We start from the raw sequence: 14,721 nt of genomic DNA, 5'->3' as shown, positions 1-14,721 counted from the left end.
CCAAATCCAAATCATTCAGCAGCTCTACTTGTTGGGTCTTGGCCATCATGCAGTGACATTCAGAAACTATAGAGCACAGAGTTACGAGAAGGGACCTCCAGAACAGGATACCTAGACAATCACACCCAATCAAAACAAAGGAGACCATTTTGTATATGCCCATAGAAAAATATCATCCCATAAAACAGAACTGAACTAAAACAGAACTGCCTATGATTTAGCACCCACAATCTGTCAGAGGGTCTCAGCATTTTCGACAGTTCCATAGTTCCATTCCTTAAAATTAACACATATTGTAGGTTGTATTTCCCACTTTAAATTTTTTATATTAACTAGTGTATTTTGCAATTGCATTTATTCTTCCTTAAACACCAAATTTAGGATGCAACAACAAAAACACATTAAGCTCACCTACTGATAGGAGACGCCATGTCACAGCAGGAGTAGCAAAACAAGCAAACACATCATCAGTGCAGGCAAAGTGCGTAAGGTGTGGAAGAATCACAGACTGGCCACGGCACTGACCCCACATATACACATGGCCACCTTGGGTTTTAGCAGCAGAAATGTGAGCAGAATGGCAGGCTGCAATCTCTATAACTCTAAATTCACAAGCAAACAAAAACACAGACATAAGGACAAAGTGCAGTAAAAAAGCTTAATACCACAGAGCTACCTTTGTAGACTTGCATGCATTTCAAGTTTTATGAGAATATATTCCCCCCCATAGATGAGAAAATGTTTCCATAACATGCAAGACAACTGAAAATAAGATTGTTCACTGTTTGTATATATATGGTTATTCCTCTCAATTTTCACCCTAAAACAGCAAATCAGATTTATCATAAAATATTTTACATTTTAATTAAAACCATATTAAAATGCAACCATTATAATATTACACCTATTCTTAGCATTACTTCTAACTAATATGCATGCACGTGTAGTAACTAAATTATTCTACAGGCCATTTTTTAGAACATTTTCCAAATGAAGGAACCAGAACGAAGGAAAGCACTAATTAAAGAACATTACCCCCTCATTTTAACTGTGTTAAATGCTTCAAGGATGCTTCACTAACTCTAGAGGTTGATTTTAGGTTTTCTAATCTCCCATCACATGCAGTGTTACACAACCCACTGTTTTGCAGTCTGAAGAGTAACTTGTCTGCTTAATGGTGAAGATGTATGTATATATTTTAGGACAAAATCTTGCCGCCCTTACTTAGTGAGGTAACACTCTCATTGTCATAAGGAATACGGTATTTGGCCAAAAACTGATGAAGGCAATATATAACATTTTATTAAAAAGTACTAAACATATTCTGACTGTGGCAAAAATGTCTGAAACATTTTAATATGTTTTAACAAAAAAATAAATACTGATGTTTGAAAAAAGCTTTAACAAATTAAGAGGAAATAACATCACACAATATCGTCATATAGTAATTACCTCTTCCTTCTAGCAGCTAGAGACAAAAACAACTATAGCAGAAACATTACACTTTTCTGGAGTCTTTCACAGCAGAAAAACCAAAATGATTTATTCAGCAAGACCCCAATATATCTAATAAGTAACACATTCACATTTCCACTGATAGAAACACACAGTATTGCATTATCCATAGAAATTATTCTATTACTGACTATCAGAGGCTAAGACTGAGGAATTTGTAAAAGCTAATTTTTCAGCAAAATACTTTTATTCCTTCCAGCCTTCCCTGTACTATTTAGGACTATAAAATTTATAAGCAGTATTTAAAACAATAGCTATAGGCAAATTGTAAATATTCACACTTCTGACGTTTTCCACATTTTTTGTCTGATCAATCTTAATGGTAAACTAACATAGCAGATAAATTACAAAAAGACAAAGTCTTGGTTTTGGTTGACTCAGTTTAGTGAAGTGGCAGCACCGCACTAATGATAGCATACAATTAAAACCTATAAAATACTGTCTGAGAAGTAGGATGCAGCTGAAGGAGAAAGAAAGGCAGGAAACAGCCAGCCCCAGAATTTGTAGCTCCCTTTCACCTCTAATTATCATGGCAATGTAGATGTTTTCAGCAAGGTCAAATTTTAACTTACTAATGTAAATGTCAGCCAAAGTTAGAATTTCTTCAGGTTTAGGTCTGTGAAAGAACCATAGCTAGCAATTACAAATGATTTCTACCAAAAAAGAAGTAAAATCACTGTGATTTTGCACATCACATCATTCATCATTTTGAGTAATGCCTGGTTATTACAGTGTAAATATTACCTGTCCTTTTCAACAATAACTGGTGCAGGGTAAGACTGGTTACTTTTATTGCCAGTGCCTAACTGACCATATGAATTGGCTCCCCATGCATACAGCTGACCTTCATCTGTTAGCACCAATGTATGTGCATAGCCACAGGCAACCTACAATGAAGAAAAAAACCCTCCTCTTACATACCAGCAAATTAATTCAGACAAACAAATATATTTTAAAATTATTGATTCTATATCCAAGAGGATAAACACAGCCAATACAACTTACAAAAATAACAAACATAGATCACACTATAACGGGGAACAGAGAGAGAATTAGTGACTTTAAGCAAAGAAATGCATGTGAGAAAACCTGTTTATATTTTTAAAAAATTCACAAGACAATCTCTTAAGAGCACAGTAAGAGTTAATGAAAAATATATAAAAGAAGAAATAACAGAGGCACATTGAAACAAAACATGGAGACCTCAGAAGCAGGAGGAGTGAGACAGAACTAGAAGAATTTTACAAATTTTGCAGTAAAACTCATATAATGGCATAAATTAAAGTTTGAGACTATGAGCCTGATGCTGTAAGTGCTTGCTACCAAGTGTAATGCTAACTACTGTGAGTAGTCCAATTTAACTATAATATTAAATGCTATAGCTTCCATCCAGCAAAAAGCTTAAGACTTAAGTGCTTAAGCATATAAGTAGTCTCACTGACTTCTATGGGACTAGTTCTGTGCTTACAGTTAAAGATATACTTAAGTCCATTTGTTGAATGAAGGCCTATATCTAGCTGTAAATACTTGGGACCTAAATCAGTACTTGTAATTAAAGCAACACTTTCATAAAAGGAGAAAAAGTTATTGGAAAGTAGGAAATGATGTTTTTCTTAGGCCTGGTCTACCGTAAAATTCAGCGGCAGTCGACAGGAGTTACACAAGCTATGCTGACTAGCTTGCGTAACTCCCCTTGAATTCTTAACTTCCATTGTGTGCGGCATCTTCACTGCACTGCACCACTTGAGGGGCTGGTTTTAACAAGTCGACTTCCGGATCAATTGAGCGGGTCTTTACTGACCGCTCAATCGATCCAGATAGATCGATCTGACAGCAGCAATTTGTATTTTTATTTATTTATTTCAATTTATTTTAAAAAGAAATCCATCTAATGCTCTGGGTGCGTTTGCATTCAGTTATAACAATTAGGAACCAATGTTCAAAAGACTGCTTTCCTAAATCCCTCATATTTCTCCATGGACAGATTTTTCCAGCACCATCTCTCATCAATTCATTTTCTTCCTAAGAACAGCCAAGGAGAACAAGTGAGCCTTGCCGCATGGCCTGGTGGTCAACAAACTTTGGCTTTAACAATCTAAAGTAGATGTCAATGAAAGATGAGAGTGCTAGTTACTTTTCTAGAGGAACTAAACATAGATTATCAAGATCCCTAAAATTCCTCAGATGAAATCCTGGCATCATTGAAGTCAATAGCAAAACTCCCATTGACTTCAATTGGGCCCATTTTCATCCTTCTGTCTAGTGGAGGGGAAGGTTCATTTTTCAGAAGTATATTTTCATTACTATGTATAAAGCTTTAACCAAACCACTAAACCTTGTCTCCACTGAGTGCAGAATATTCCTTTTAGAATCTGCATTTGCCACATGCTATTTCTTCTGTTCATGAAAGGCTTGATATGACATAAAAAACATACCCGCTGCACACGAATGCCTTGCAAAGCAGCTATTCTACAGGGTGTTGGCTGATTACCACTGCTGCCCAATCCAAGCTGGCCATTACCATTGTAACCCCAGACATAGACCTTAAAAGGAAGATTGAGATTTTAATTAGTTTGCTCTACTTCTCTTGAAAAAATGTATCTATTTTATAGTGTTGTAATGTGTAATTCTCTGCAATGACACCAAAGAAACTCTCTTTATAAAAATATTTTTGCACATTATATGGCAGATCACACACACAGTTCCTGTTGACAATATCAAATGTACAGTGCAATAAAATTCTACCCCTATGTATTCTGTATGCCCAGTCCAACTCTTCAAGGAATATACCATCCAACACTTAGAATTTTTAATACATTGAAGTGGACTATCAATAACAGTTCTGTTCCTGGTATGCAAAGCAAGCTCTGCTTCTAAGTTTTTAAAAGCATTTTAGATATTTTTAGGCAAACTGGAAAGGACCAATTGTGAATTACAAATCAGAGTAAATCCTGCATAAATGAATGTATAAGATTTTTCAGTTTCTTTTACTGAGATCTAAACAAAAACTCCATAGGGGAAAATGACTGTTGCTCACTTGTAACTAGAGTTCTTCAAAATGGACTCTGCATATTCACAATCTTGGGTAGCACCAGTGGTGGAACATTTTTGCACTGCTCTTGCACCTCTTCCTGTCCCTCCTCTTATTGTTGTTCCTGAACTTCCTGACGACAAGAGAGTGTTCCAGCCATCTCAGTTCCTTGTGCTGCCTCCTCAGATTCAAGAATATAATTCGGACTCCGAGGAAGAGGCAAAGGTTAGGAGGAAGTGGGAATGTGTAGAGTCCCGTTCTATATACTGTACAATTTCTTGAAGAACTCCACCCACAGGTGAGTAGCCTTTATTTCTTCTTCGAGTAATCTCTATACCTTTCCACTCTTGGGATCGTTTAATAAGCGGTGCCCATCTACTGAGGACACAGTTGGGACACATAGTCCTAATTAAACAGTGTCTTGAGTACTGCCCTAACAATCTGTGCATCAGATCTGGATGCTAAATCAAGAGAAAACAATGTTTAATAAATGTGTGCATAGAACTGCATGCTGCAGCGCTGCAGATTTTAATAATGGGAGTATGTCTAAGTCATGCCAAAGAATCTATCTTAGCCCTAGTGAAATGTGTGCCAAACTTTACAGGAAGAGCGCTAGAGGCTAGCTTGTGGCTCTCCTCAATACAGTCTAATTTGGGCAAGCACTGAGATGAAATTGCCTAACCCTTACTATTCTCTCTGTAAGATATAAAGGGACCTAGGGACTATCTAAAGAGAAAGTCTATGACCTTTTAGCAACTAGGATGTGGAATTCTAACTCACTTAAATGCACATGAGGTCTGGGAAAGAATACTGATAGGCTAATTGTTCGGTTAAGATGGAAATCAGTTACTACTCTGGGCAGGAATTTAGGGTGTGGGTGGTGGATCACTTTGTCCTTGTGGAACACTGTGAATGGTGGAGACACCATCAAGGATTGCTGTTTGCTTATGCTTCTGACAACTATTGTTGCTATAACAAATACTGTGTTGATTGTCAGGTGAAACAGTGAACACTCATTCACTGGTTAAAGGATGGTCTCATAAAGTTGAGTAAGGACTAGGTTAAAGTCCCATGATGGTAGGGGAGTTCCTTGATTGGTGAATATATGTTCACTATACCCTTCATAAATTTCTTAATTGAGTCATGGATATATTCAGTCTGTTGTCCACTGGAAATGGAAACTAAATGGACTTTCAGTGAGAATACTGATAGGCCGAACAGCTTCTGGTATAGCAAGTATTCAAGTATGCACTGAATTGATGCTTATTATGAAGATATGTTTTTATCTGATGCCCAGAAAACAATTCTTATCCACTGGAGGTCATAGCACTTATGAGTAGATTGTTTTTTGGAGTTTAGCAGGACGTGTCGCATGCCTGATGAACAAACATTTCTCAAGATCTTAGAATCTGATAGACTGTGCTGTTAAAGTGTAGGGACTGTGGGTCTGAATGTGAGCACTGGCTGTCCTCCTAAGAACCGATCTGCAGTCACAGGGAGAGAACCATATACTCCACTGGAGAGGTAACGAAGATCTGGAAACCATTGTTGCCTTGCCCATGCTGGAGCAAACAGAATTACCATAGCACTGTAGTGTTTATCTTTTGTTCTTCTCTTTGGATTAGAGGAAATGGGGGCAAAGTGTAGAGGAGGCCTACTCCCAAGCGGAGCAGGAATGCATTTGAAAGGGATAGGCTGTCTACTCCTGCTCTCGAGCACAACCTCAAGACATTTGATATTGTGTGTCTCACTGCTAACATCTGTTTCTGCTACTGATGTGTTTAGAGACCATTCCTGTAGCTCTCTCTCATCCCTGCTCAGTTGATTGACCAGGCTGTTGTCCTTTCCCGCTAGATGAAGTGCTATCAGGTAAATGTTGGCATGGATGCATCAGTCCCATAGTACTATACCTTCCTTCCAGCTACTGTGTGGAATGAGTTTCTCCTTGTTTGTTCACATAAAACACATGTCATTTTGTCAGTAACTACTTGGACTACTTTGCTTTAAGTGAAGCAGAAACAATTTGAGACTTAGATGGATTGCCCTTATCTCCAATACACAGATATGCAGTCTTTATTCAAAGTGGTTCCAATGACAGTGGGTTGTTAGGTTACTGAAGTGCACTCTCTATCCCAGGTCGGACACATTCCTTTCCTTTCCACCTAAGATTAGTTTGGAGTTCTCAGTTTGAAAGATGTATACTTCCATATATTGATCAGACCTTCACTTTCATGTAACAATGTGTGGTCATCTCTCATTGTCAACCTCTGAGAGAGGTCACACCTCCTCGTAATCTGAGTACTAAAGATAGTCTCAAGAGACAAAAAGGTGGGAATTAGCGGCAGTCTGTGCGCCTGGGCCCTCTGCAGCCAGGCAGCCCCAGTCAGTCTATAAACCTGGCCTTCTGGCAGGGCAGGGCAGCAAACTGTTAAGGATCTGGCCTGCGACCAGGCTGCCCCAAAGCAGTATAGGGAATCTGGCAGGGTTGAGCACCCAAACAGTCTAGGGGCTCAGGCAAGGTTGAGCACCAGAGCACAGGCCTCCTGGCCTACTGGGGGGAGTCTGCCATCCCAGAAGGGGTTGGCAGGGCAGTAAGGGGACCCGATCCCACCCTACTCCATCGGGTCCCAGCCCAAGGCCATAACAGTGGTGGAGTGCTTTGCCACTGAGTCAGAAAGGTCCCAACCAAAGCCTGCTGACCCAAGTGCAGGCAGTAATGCAGCCGGCTTGTAGTCTTCTGCCCCTGGGCTACTTCCTACCCTCTCCTCGGGGTGTACCTGAGTCCAGAGTTGTTGTCCATCTCCCTGGGGGAACTAACAAGAAACCTGTGAAGTGCAACTCCTAAAGCTTGTCAGCCTTTTTAGACATGGCCATATTAGTTGCTGGGTTCAACCAAAATTGTTTTGGTCAATTTAGGGTGACCAGATAGCAAGTATGAAAAATTGGGATGGGTTTGGGGGTAATAGGTGCCTATATATGACAAAGCCCTATAATATTGGGTCTGTCTCTAAAAATCAGAACATCTGGTCACCCTAGATCAATTGTAAGAGCCATGCCAATGGTGGTAAGTGATATTGAAAGTAGAAGGAGCTCTCAGGATATCAAAATTGGAATGAGAAGTCTGTTCCCACAGGGGAATGATGGTACGTTTAACACAGATGCCATTCTAGAGACCAACTCGGGAAATTCTATGCCATCTTCAGATGGAGAAAGATGCTGCAGCAATTCCCACATTGCCATCTGGAAATCTCTGGTCTTTGGTCTCTAAATCAGTGTCCTGAAATTCTACATATTTTGTAGGCTCTTCATTTGATACAACTTCTGAGACAACCATCAGAAAGTGTTCACTATATCCTGGTGTTGTAGATGGATGTGATAGCGCCAGATTCGATGAATGGACTTTCCTCTCAGGGGCTACATGCAAGCACATTCAGCCTCCCTCATGTTATCTTGGAGAAGACCAGTAGGATCATCAAGCCCAAGGAAAAACTGCCAGCCTCACCAGTACTCAGAATCAGGTTCTCTGTCATAGGACCTAGCAGGATACAGGTATGGAATGTGCCTGTGTGGGCCACGCAGAGCATGGTATAATGCTCATTCTGAAATGGTCTTTAGTCAGCTGAATGGAACTAAAGTAGTAAAATAGTCCGTCTGCCCCATCTGATTCGACATCAGACTCCTCCTCCTTACCAAAGAGGTTCTCATACACTAGTTAAAACTGGATTCTCCAGGGACCAAGAGATAAAGAAAGGATTTTTGAATAAAAAGCCAGCTGGTAAACTGACTCATAGCCTTCTTTCTGATCCAACAAATGGATAGGACCTCCAGTCCACAGAGTGCCCCAATCCTTAGGGAAAGATTGGAAGGACTTTGGCCTACTGAGGCCCCATAAAACAATGTTCTCATTCTTAGCAGAGGGTGTTATGAACTGAAAACCACATGAAAACCCCTGGGTGGGGTTGGAAGGACTGCTCATCCACAAAAGTCCATGTTGGAATTGGGGTGACCTCCGGTAAGCTTATTACCACACATGTAGGTTCTTTTATTATTTTTAATGTTTTGCTGTATTGCTTTTACCTTTAGGAATAAAATGTGCTTGTTTAAAAAGCGCTGTGTGGTAGCTTAACCAAGGTAATCACACTGTTAACCGTCTCTGAAAAGAAGGCAAGAGAAGCCTACTTAAGCAACTTGTCTTTTGCTGGGGATATCACAGGGAACTGTTCAGCCTGGAAATACCCAAGTCAGAAGGCAGAGAGACTCGTGTCTTCACCCAAGAGAAGCAATGGATGGGGAGCTGGAAGCATAAAATTGGTGCCATTGCTGAACTACAGAGGGGCAACACAGGTGCAGTTGCCCTGAACTGTGACAAATATGGTGGCAGAATGTGTGGGGATCTATAACACTGTGAACTGTGTAAATGCCAATAGCAGTGGAAGTAAGTACCTGAATGGGAAAAAGCATAGAGAAAAGACTCGATAGTCTGTTCAGGAAAGAAATAGTGAAAAGAGATCAGAAAATGAATTAGGAATAGCTGAAGAAAAATCAGCTGACGGGACTATGTGAAGGAAGGCAGTTCAACACTGAGGATCAGACTAGAACACAGTTAGTTGATTTCCTGTAGTCTAATGACCAGAAGCAGAGCAATGGGTCAGGTCCGCAGGGAATTTCCAGCCCACTAGCAGAGTGTCCAGCAGTCAAGGTAAATCTGGGAACCTACCCCTAGAGAAAAACAGGGAAGAGACTGACAGAGGCAGCAACTGTGTACCACCCAGGCCAAGTACACCACTGCTACAGGAGTTGTGGATAACTCAACATCTTGAGCAGAAGAGGCTGCAGCTGAAGAGAGAAAGAGCGTGTCTGGAAATCCAACAGTTTGCAGACTGGGAGTAGCAGCATCAGTAAGAGAAAGAAGAGAAGGAGAACCAGAGCCAATACGAGGAGCATCAGCATCAGTATGAAAGAGAAGAAAAGGAGAAGCAGCACAAGTATGAGGAGAAACAGAGCGACAGGGAACATCAATGTCAGTTTTTGAGATGGAGAAAAACTGTCCCTTCAAATCCTTAATCCAGTAGGTGAACCCAGACCTCCTGTACCTCTCCCTGTGGGTGGCACAGACTCTGAATTAATTCCTCGCTTTAGGAAGGCGGATTGATTTTGAAATGAGGGGTAGCTGGCTCCAGTACTGTCTGGGACAAATGTCTTGGACATTTCACCTTCATGGGAAGGGAGGGGATTACCAAGATTATGATCATTGTAAATGCTTTTTTGACAAAATTTAAACTGACTCCTGAAATATATAGGAGAAGCTTTTGGGAAATTCAGAAAAGAAAGGGACATGACCTATGCTGAGGTTTCAACTCTAATTAGGTATTATGTAAGGAAATGGGAACTGGATGGGGGAGGTGTCAAAATGGTCGATGAGGCCTATGAATTAATGGATATAGAACAGTTCTATAAACTCTGCCACCATCACCTGAAATCAAACAAAAATCCTAGAAATTTTAGTGTAGCTGTAAAATTGGCAGACCAGTATGTGGATAGTCATCCTGGGTTTCACAGAAAATCTAACAGGCATGGAATGAGATCAGAGGCCAAGGATTGGGCCTAAACTGAGATCTTTTTCCAGGGGAAAGGGAAACCACCTCCGAGAAGCCCTGGGATGGATGGGGAAAAGCAGTGTGCCATATGTGGCCACTTTGTTCAGGATTGCCCAGGTTGCCCCCTGAGTCCCAGAGCAGTGCTGGAAATGCCAGCCGAACCCAAACCTTACAGAGTTAACTGTATGACAAGAGGGAGGGAGAGAGTCACATTGCCTGTCTACTGATGGCATATAATGTTAACACTGAATCATTTACACACTAATCCACGGCCTACATGTCATGCTGTCCCCTCCTGGGTGCAGACCCAGGGCACAGCCAGTGAAAAGAGAAGGTGGTAGTCAATGGGGAGATATTCACTGGATGGAGAGAGACTAGGAATGCTAAGATGACAGTTAAGCCCCATGTCGTGAAAGCACAGGAAATGCTGCCAGGATACGGCACTAAAGGTGGGTTAAAGGTTCCTGTTATAAAAGCCTTTACTCTACATGCATATTTTCTTTGTGGACCCAGGAAGGGTCAGGGTGCTTGTTGCAGGTGTATTGTAAGATAGTCCATATTCTTTGCTTTTGGGGAATGATATTGTGGCTTTCGAAGCAGCACGGGTAAATCAGGTCTCCTCAATTAGTCCCAGAGTAGCAAGAGACTTTGTTAGCCAAAATGCAAATGGGATAGCTGACAGGGATGGGAGGTGGGATGGATCCCCCCTGTCAGTATCCAAGAGGAATCAAATTACTTTCTCAGGGTATGCAAACAAATACCTAAGGAGTGGAGACTGACAAGACCTACTGACTTGAAGAGGAATTCTCTTGGTCCTAAAGCCTAGATCAGGGAAATAAGCTCTCTGAACCTCACCAGGAACTCCGGGGCAGTACAGAGGATGGTGATGGCAGTATTTTCAGCCAAAAATAGGAACACTGATGTGATGGCAGCAGTAGTGCACTGCCAAAACTATGACATCCACTCTCCGGTGGGAAATGCCCAATCAGAGTGTAAGACAGTTGCCAGGAAGGAGGGGAGACTTTTTCCTCACAGTCATTGACTGCCTGATGATCTGTAAAAATGTTATGGACCCTGAGTCAGGTGGGAGAAAGAATTCTGTTCACTTGACTCAGTATGTGGGGAACAAAAGACCACCCCAGTAGGGTGATGGTGATTAATGCTCCTCCTCCTTCCTCCAGAGAAGTGGACATTAGGCCACTGGAGTCCTCAGGGGGCAACCTATGGGGATGTGGGGCAGAGAAAAGAATCTGGCAATGGCAGAGATTTGAAAAATCTCACTTGCCTAATTCTTCTGCTGTTAAAAGCAGCACATGATTGAGAGCTGCTTCCCAAGAAGCTATTCCTGATGTATTTCTCCCCATGGTCCAAAGAATTGCTGCTTGTAACACTTGCAGGTGGGGAGAACCTCTACCCATCAGTGGACAACCAACCACTTGAGGGACGAAGGGACACCATACACACTCTAGAAATCGAATGGGAGGTATAAATAGGAGGATTAGGTCTCAAGTGTACACCCAAAGGTTTGGGGACATCAGAGGAAAGAAGAGTCATATGAAAGCTTATCCCCACAGGTTCTAAAGAGAGAAATTATGTTGGATGGTTATCAAATACTATATACAAGTTCTGAATGGTGTATGCTGGCTAACTAGCAGAATGTTTATTATCTGAATAGTTGAAATGGGAAGTTATGAAAGGTAATAGCAGAAATGCCATCCAGGAAATAAACCTGTCCAAGCTATAAGTCAGTCGGTTTCCCTAGGCAGCTCCAGGGGTTGCACCCAGGCATATGGGTTGCAGTATCGCTCTCTCGAATTAGGCCCAGCCACCCTTCAGTCATGATGGATAGATGGCCAGACAAAACCTGAGTGGTTCTGAGACCCCATGTGCCAGGAGTGGAGAGACAGGCCCAACCCCATGCACCACTGCAGGGCTGCTCTCCAACCCCCGCATCGCTATGGCCTCCCCCGCACACTAGGATTAGGGTTGTGGTGCCAGGTAAGGGGGGGGTGGGTGGGTGGGTGTGTGTGTGTGTGTGTGTGTGTGTAAAATAGTTGGGAACCACTGGGTTATAGTCTCAAAACGAATGTTGGGTTCAAATTTTTATTCTTAAAAGAACTGAATTAATTAATTTTAAATGAATTCTTTTCCGTTTACTGCACAGATTTGTTCTGAAAAGGGTAATTTTAGCTAATTTGGGTAAAGTATCTCTCAGATGATATGTTTATATATGTGGTGGGGACAGTGGGAACAAGTAAGACAATTTCTGATGAAAACTTTCTTATAACGGTACAGGTTAACAGATTATGGAAGTTACAGATTAATATTACTTTCTCCAGCAGTTTTAACTGTGACAGTGCTTGCAAAGGTAGATGCTATCAACAATGTGTAGCCTATAATACTGAATAAAATAAAATCCAGTCAGAAAAATTAACTTTAAAAACTTTAAGAACATTCTTACCTCCCCATTTTCTACTACAGCCATTGAGCACATCTGTCCACAAGCTATATTAACAGCTATCTTATTTTGTAGGCAGCCGGTAACTCTTCGAGGAATTGGCTGATTAGCTGTTGAACCAGATCCAACCTGTCCTGAATTATTATAACCCCATGCATACACCTGTTACAGAGGAATTATTAACAGAATAAGACTGTAACATACTATTTTAACCAGATGCTCAAGAGATATAGAAGGTTACATAAACTGCACATATTAAAAAATACATTCTAAACAATAGAAACATGTGGATTACAGGACTGCAGCAGTCACTTATTGTACACCTAGGAAAGACACAGAAGTGTTTGTTTCCTTTTTTATTTTCTTCCAGAAATCTGTCACCCCTGCCAACTCTAATTTCTAATGCTCCACTAGTTAAAAAAAACAAGAAATCCTTCAGTAATATCAAATATTATGCACCCCATGGGGTATACTTGTGATCCTTTGTCTACAGAGTTAGCGGAAGAAAACAAAATAGGACAAATGATTGGACAGTAATAGTATCTCAGAGTGTAATAGAACAATACTTTGTACTTCAGTGGGTTTAGATATTTAACTATGGTGATCCTTTCACATATGCACGGGATTTAATTTATTACCAAATTTAACAGTGTGAAGAAATTTTTCACAGCAGGACATAGCGGGAGTGGTCATAGGGATTTTTAGCCAGTGTCTGCAATACTAAGTGCTGTTATTTCATTAGAATCAGATATCCCACATAAGCAACTTCCTGCAATTGTAGGTAGACAGACACTGATAGACCTCAGATCTTCCCATTACTATTAAATATTTATATCACAGCAGCAACTAGAACAGCCAGGCCAGGGTGCCATTTTACTAAGCACTGTATGTTTTTCTGTTTCCAGTATCCTATATAAATTCCATACAAAAGAAAACATGGTTTATGCAGATTTATGCTAACTATTCTCACCTCTCCATCAGATGTTAACACCATGGAATGGTGAGAGCCACAGGCGACTTCAGTTACTTTCTTGTTTACCAAGTTGGTAGAGACTTGACAGGGAACTAAACCATGATTTGTTGTACCATTGCCCAGTTGACTATAAGCATTATGGCCCCATGTGTACACTTCTCCTTCTATAATAAAAGTGTGAAAAATCAACTTTAAAACATCTACTTATCTAATGACTATGCATCACAAGATGACAGAAAATGAAAAGTCAAGTTCAACAATGGTGCACTCTTCCTTTCTAAGTACTTATATGTCCCTCTAGGCTACTAGTCCCACGTACACAAGAATGCTATTCTTCCCCCAGTGTTCTATAAATGTCTCAATGGGTAATACCAAGAGAATCACACTAAAATAAAGTGATAATGTGGCCCAGAAGAGATGACATAGAAATGGGAATCAGAAAAAATCTGAGTTCTATTCCTAGCTCTGCCACTTCTGGCCCTGGTCAAGTAAACTGTATCCATGCCTTGGTTTTCTCATCTGTAAAACAGGAATAATGGTAGTTCCTGTTCTTTGAAAAGTACTTTGAGTTCCCCAGATGAAAAGCACTATGTAGTGTTAAATATTGTTGATATTAATTATTATTATTATTATTATTGAAATATACCATCTCCACTTTGTATCCTTGAAAAGTATATTGTAAAGTGTGTTAGGAGCCATCGCATCCTATCAGGAAGTTAAACAAATGTTTGATATACCACTTCATCAACTATCTATTGGGATCTGAACTACGGCATAATTATTAATCCTTCCACAGATTATATACCCTGTGTTTTCACTAATACTACTAATACTAATATCAGTCTAAGAAGCAGGATTGTCGATTTCACTCTCAGAACTCAGGTCTCCTGCAAATAATTGGGCCAACTGAAGCTGGCACACACTTTAAAAATATAATATCCTCATTATATATTACCTGCAGTAGCAACAACAACATGGGGACCACTTCCATAGCTCAGGCAGGCTATTTTTTTGCCACATAAAGTATCTAATCTCCGTGGTTCAATAGTGCTCTGAACGTCACCTGTTCCCAAACAGCCACTGCAGTTGGTGCCAAGCACAAACACCTGTTATAAAATGTTATTGTTAATGTAGCAAGTTCTTTATT

The 14,721-nt window shown here is 40.6% G+C and overlaps 1 protein-coding gene across 8 annotated transcripts in view; it reads right to left on the bottom strand.

Moving 5' to 3' along the window:
- Positions 1–14,721, bottom strand: part of LOC137163066 (RCC1 and BTB domain-containing protein 2) — an 83,294-nt gene that overhangs the window by 37,509 nt on the left and 31,064 nt on the right. For 6 of the 8 annotated variants that reach the window (XR_010922620.1, XM_067563108.1, XM_067563110.1 and 3 more), the window contains 6 exons: positions 14,530–14,680; positions 13,572–13,738; positions 12,605–12,763; positions 3,951–4,058; positions 2,260–2,402; positions 412–602 (listed from right to left, as the gene is read on the bottom strand). Coding sequence is in view for 6 of the 8 variants with exons in the window: in XM_067563108.1 (XP_067419209.1) it covers positions 412–602; positions 2,260–2,402; positions 3,951–4,058; positions 12,605–12,763; positions 13,572–13,738; positions 14,530–14,680 (919 nt within the window). In the remaining 2 variants the exon portion in view is untranslated. The remainder of the gene's footprint in view (positions 1–411; positions 603–2,259; positions 2,403–3,950; positions 4,059–12,604; positions 12,764–13,571; positions 13,739–14,529; positions 14,681–14,721) is intronic. The other 2 variants (XR_010922621.1, XM_067563112.1) reach the window with 2 other exon arrangements.

Source organism: Emydura macquarii, unplaced genomic scaffold (genome assembly GCF_026122565.2).
Source record: "Emydura macquarii macquarii isolate MOO-44397 ecotype Brisbane River unplaced genomic scaffold, CSIRO-AGI_Emac_v2 contig_2473, whole genome shotgun sequence".
Taxonomy (NCBI): Eukaryota; Metazoa; Chordata; order Testudines; family Chelidae; genus Emydura; species Emydura macquarii.
Note: the sequence above shows the minus strand (reverse complement) of the source record. Positions and strands in the feature narration are given on the sequence as shown.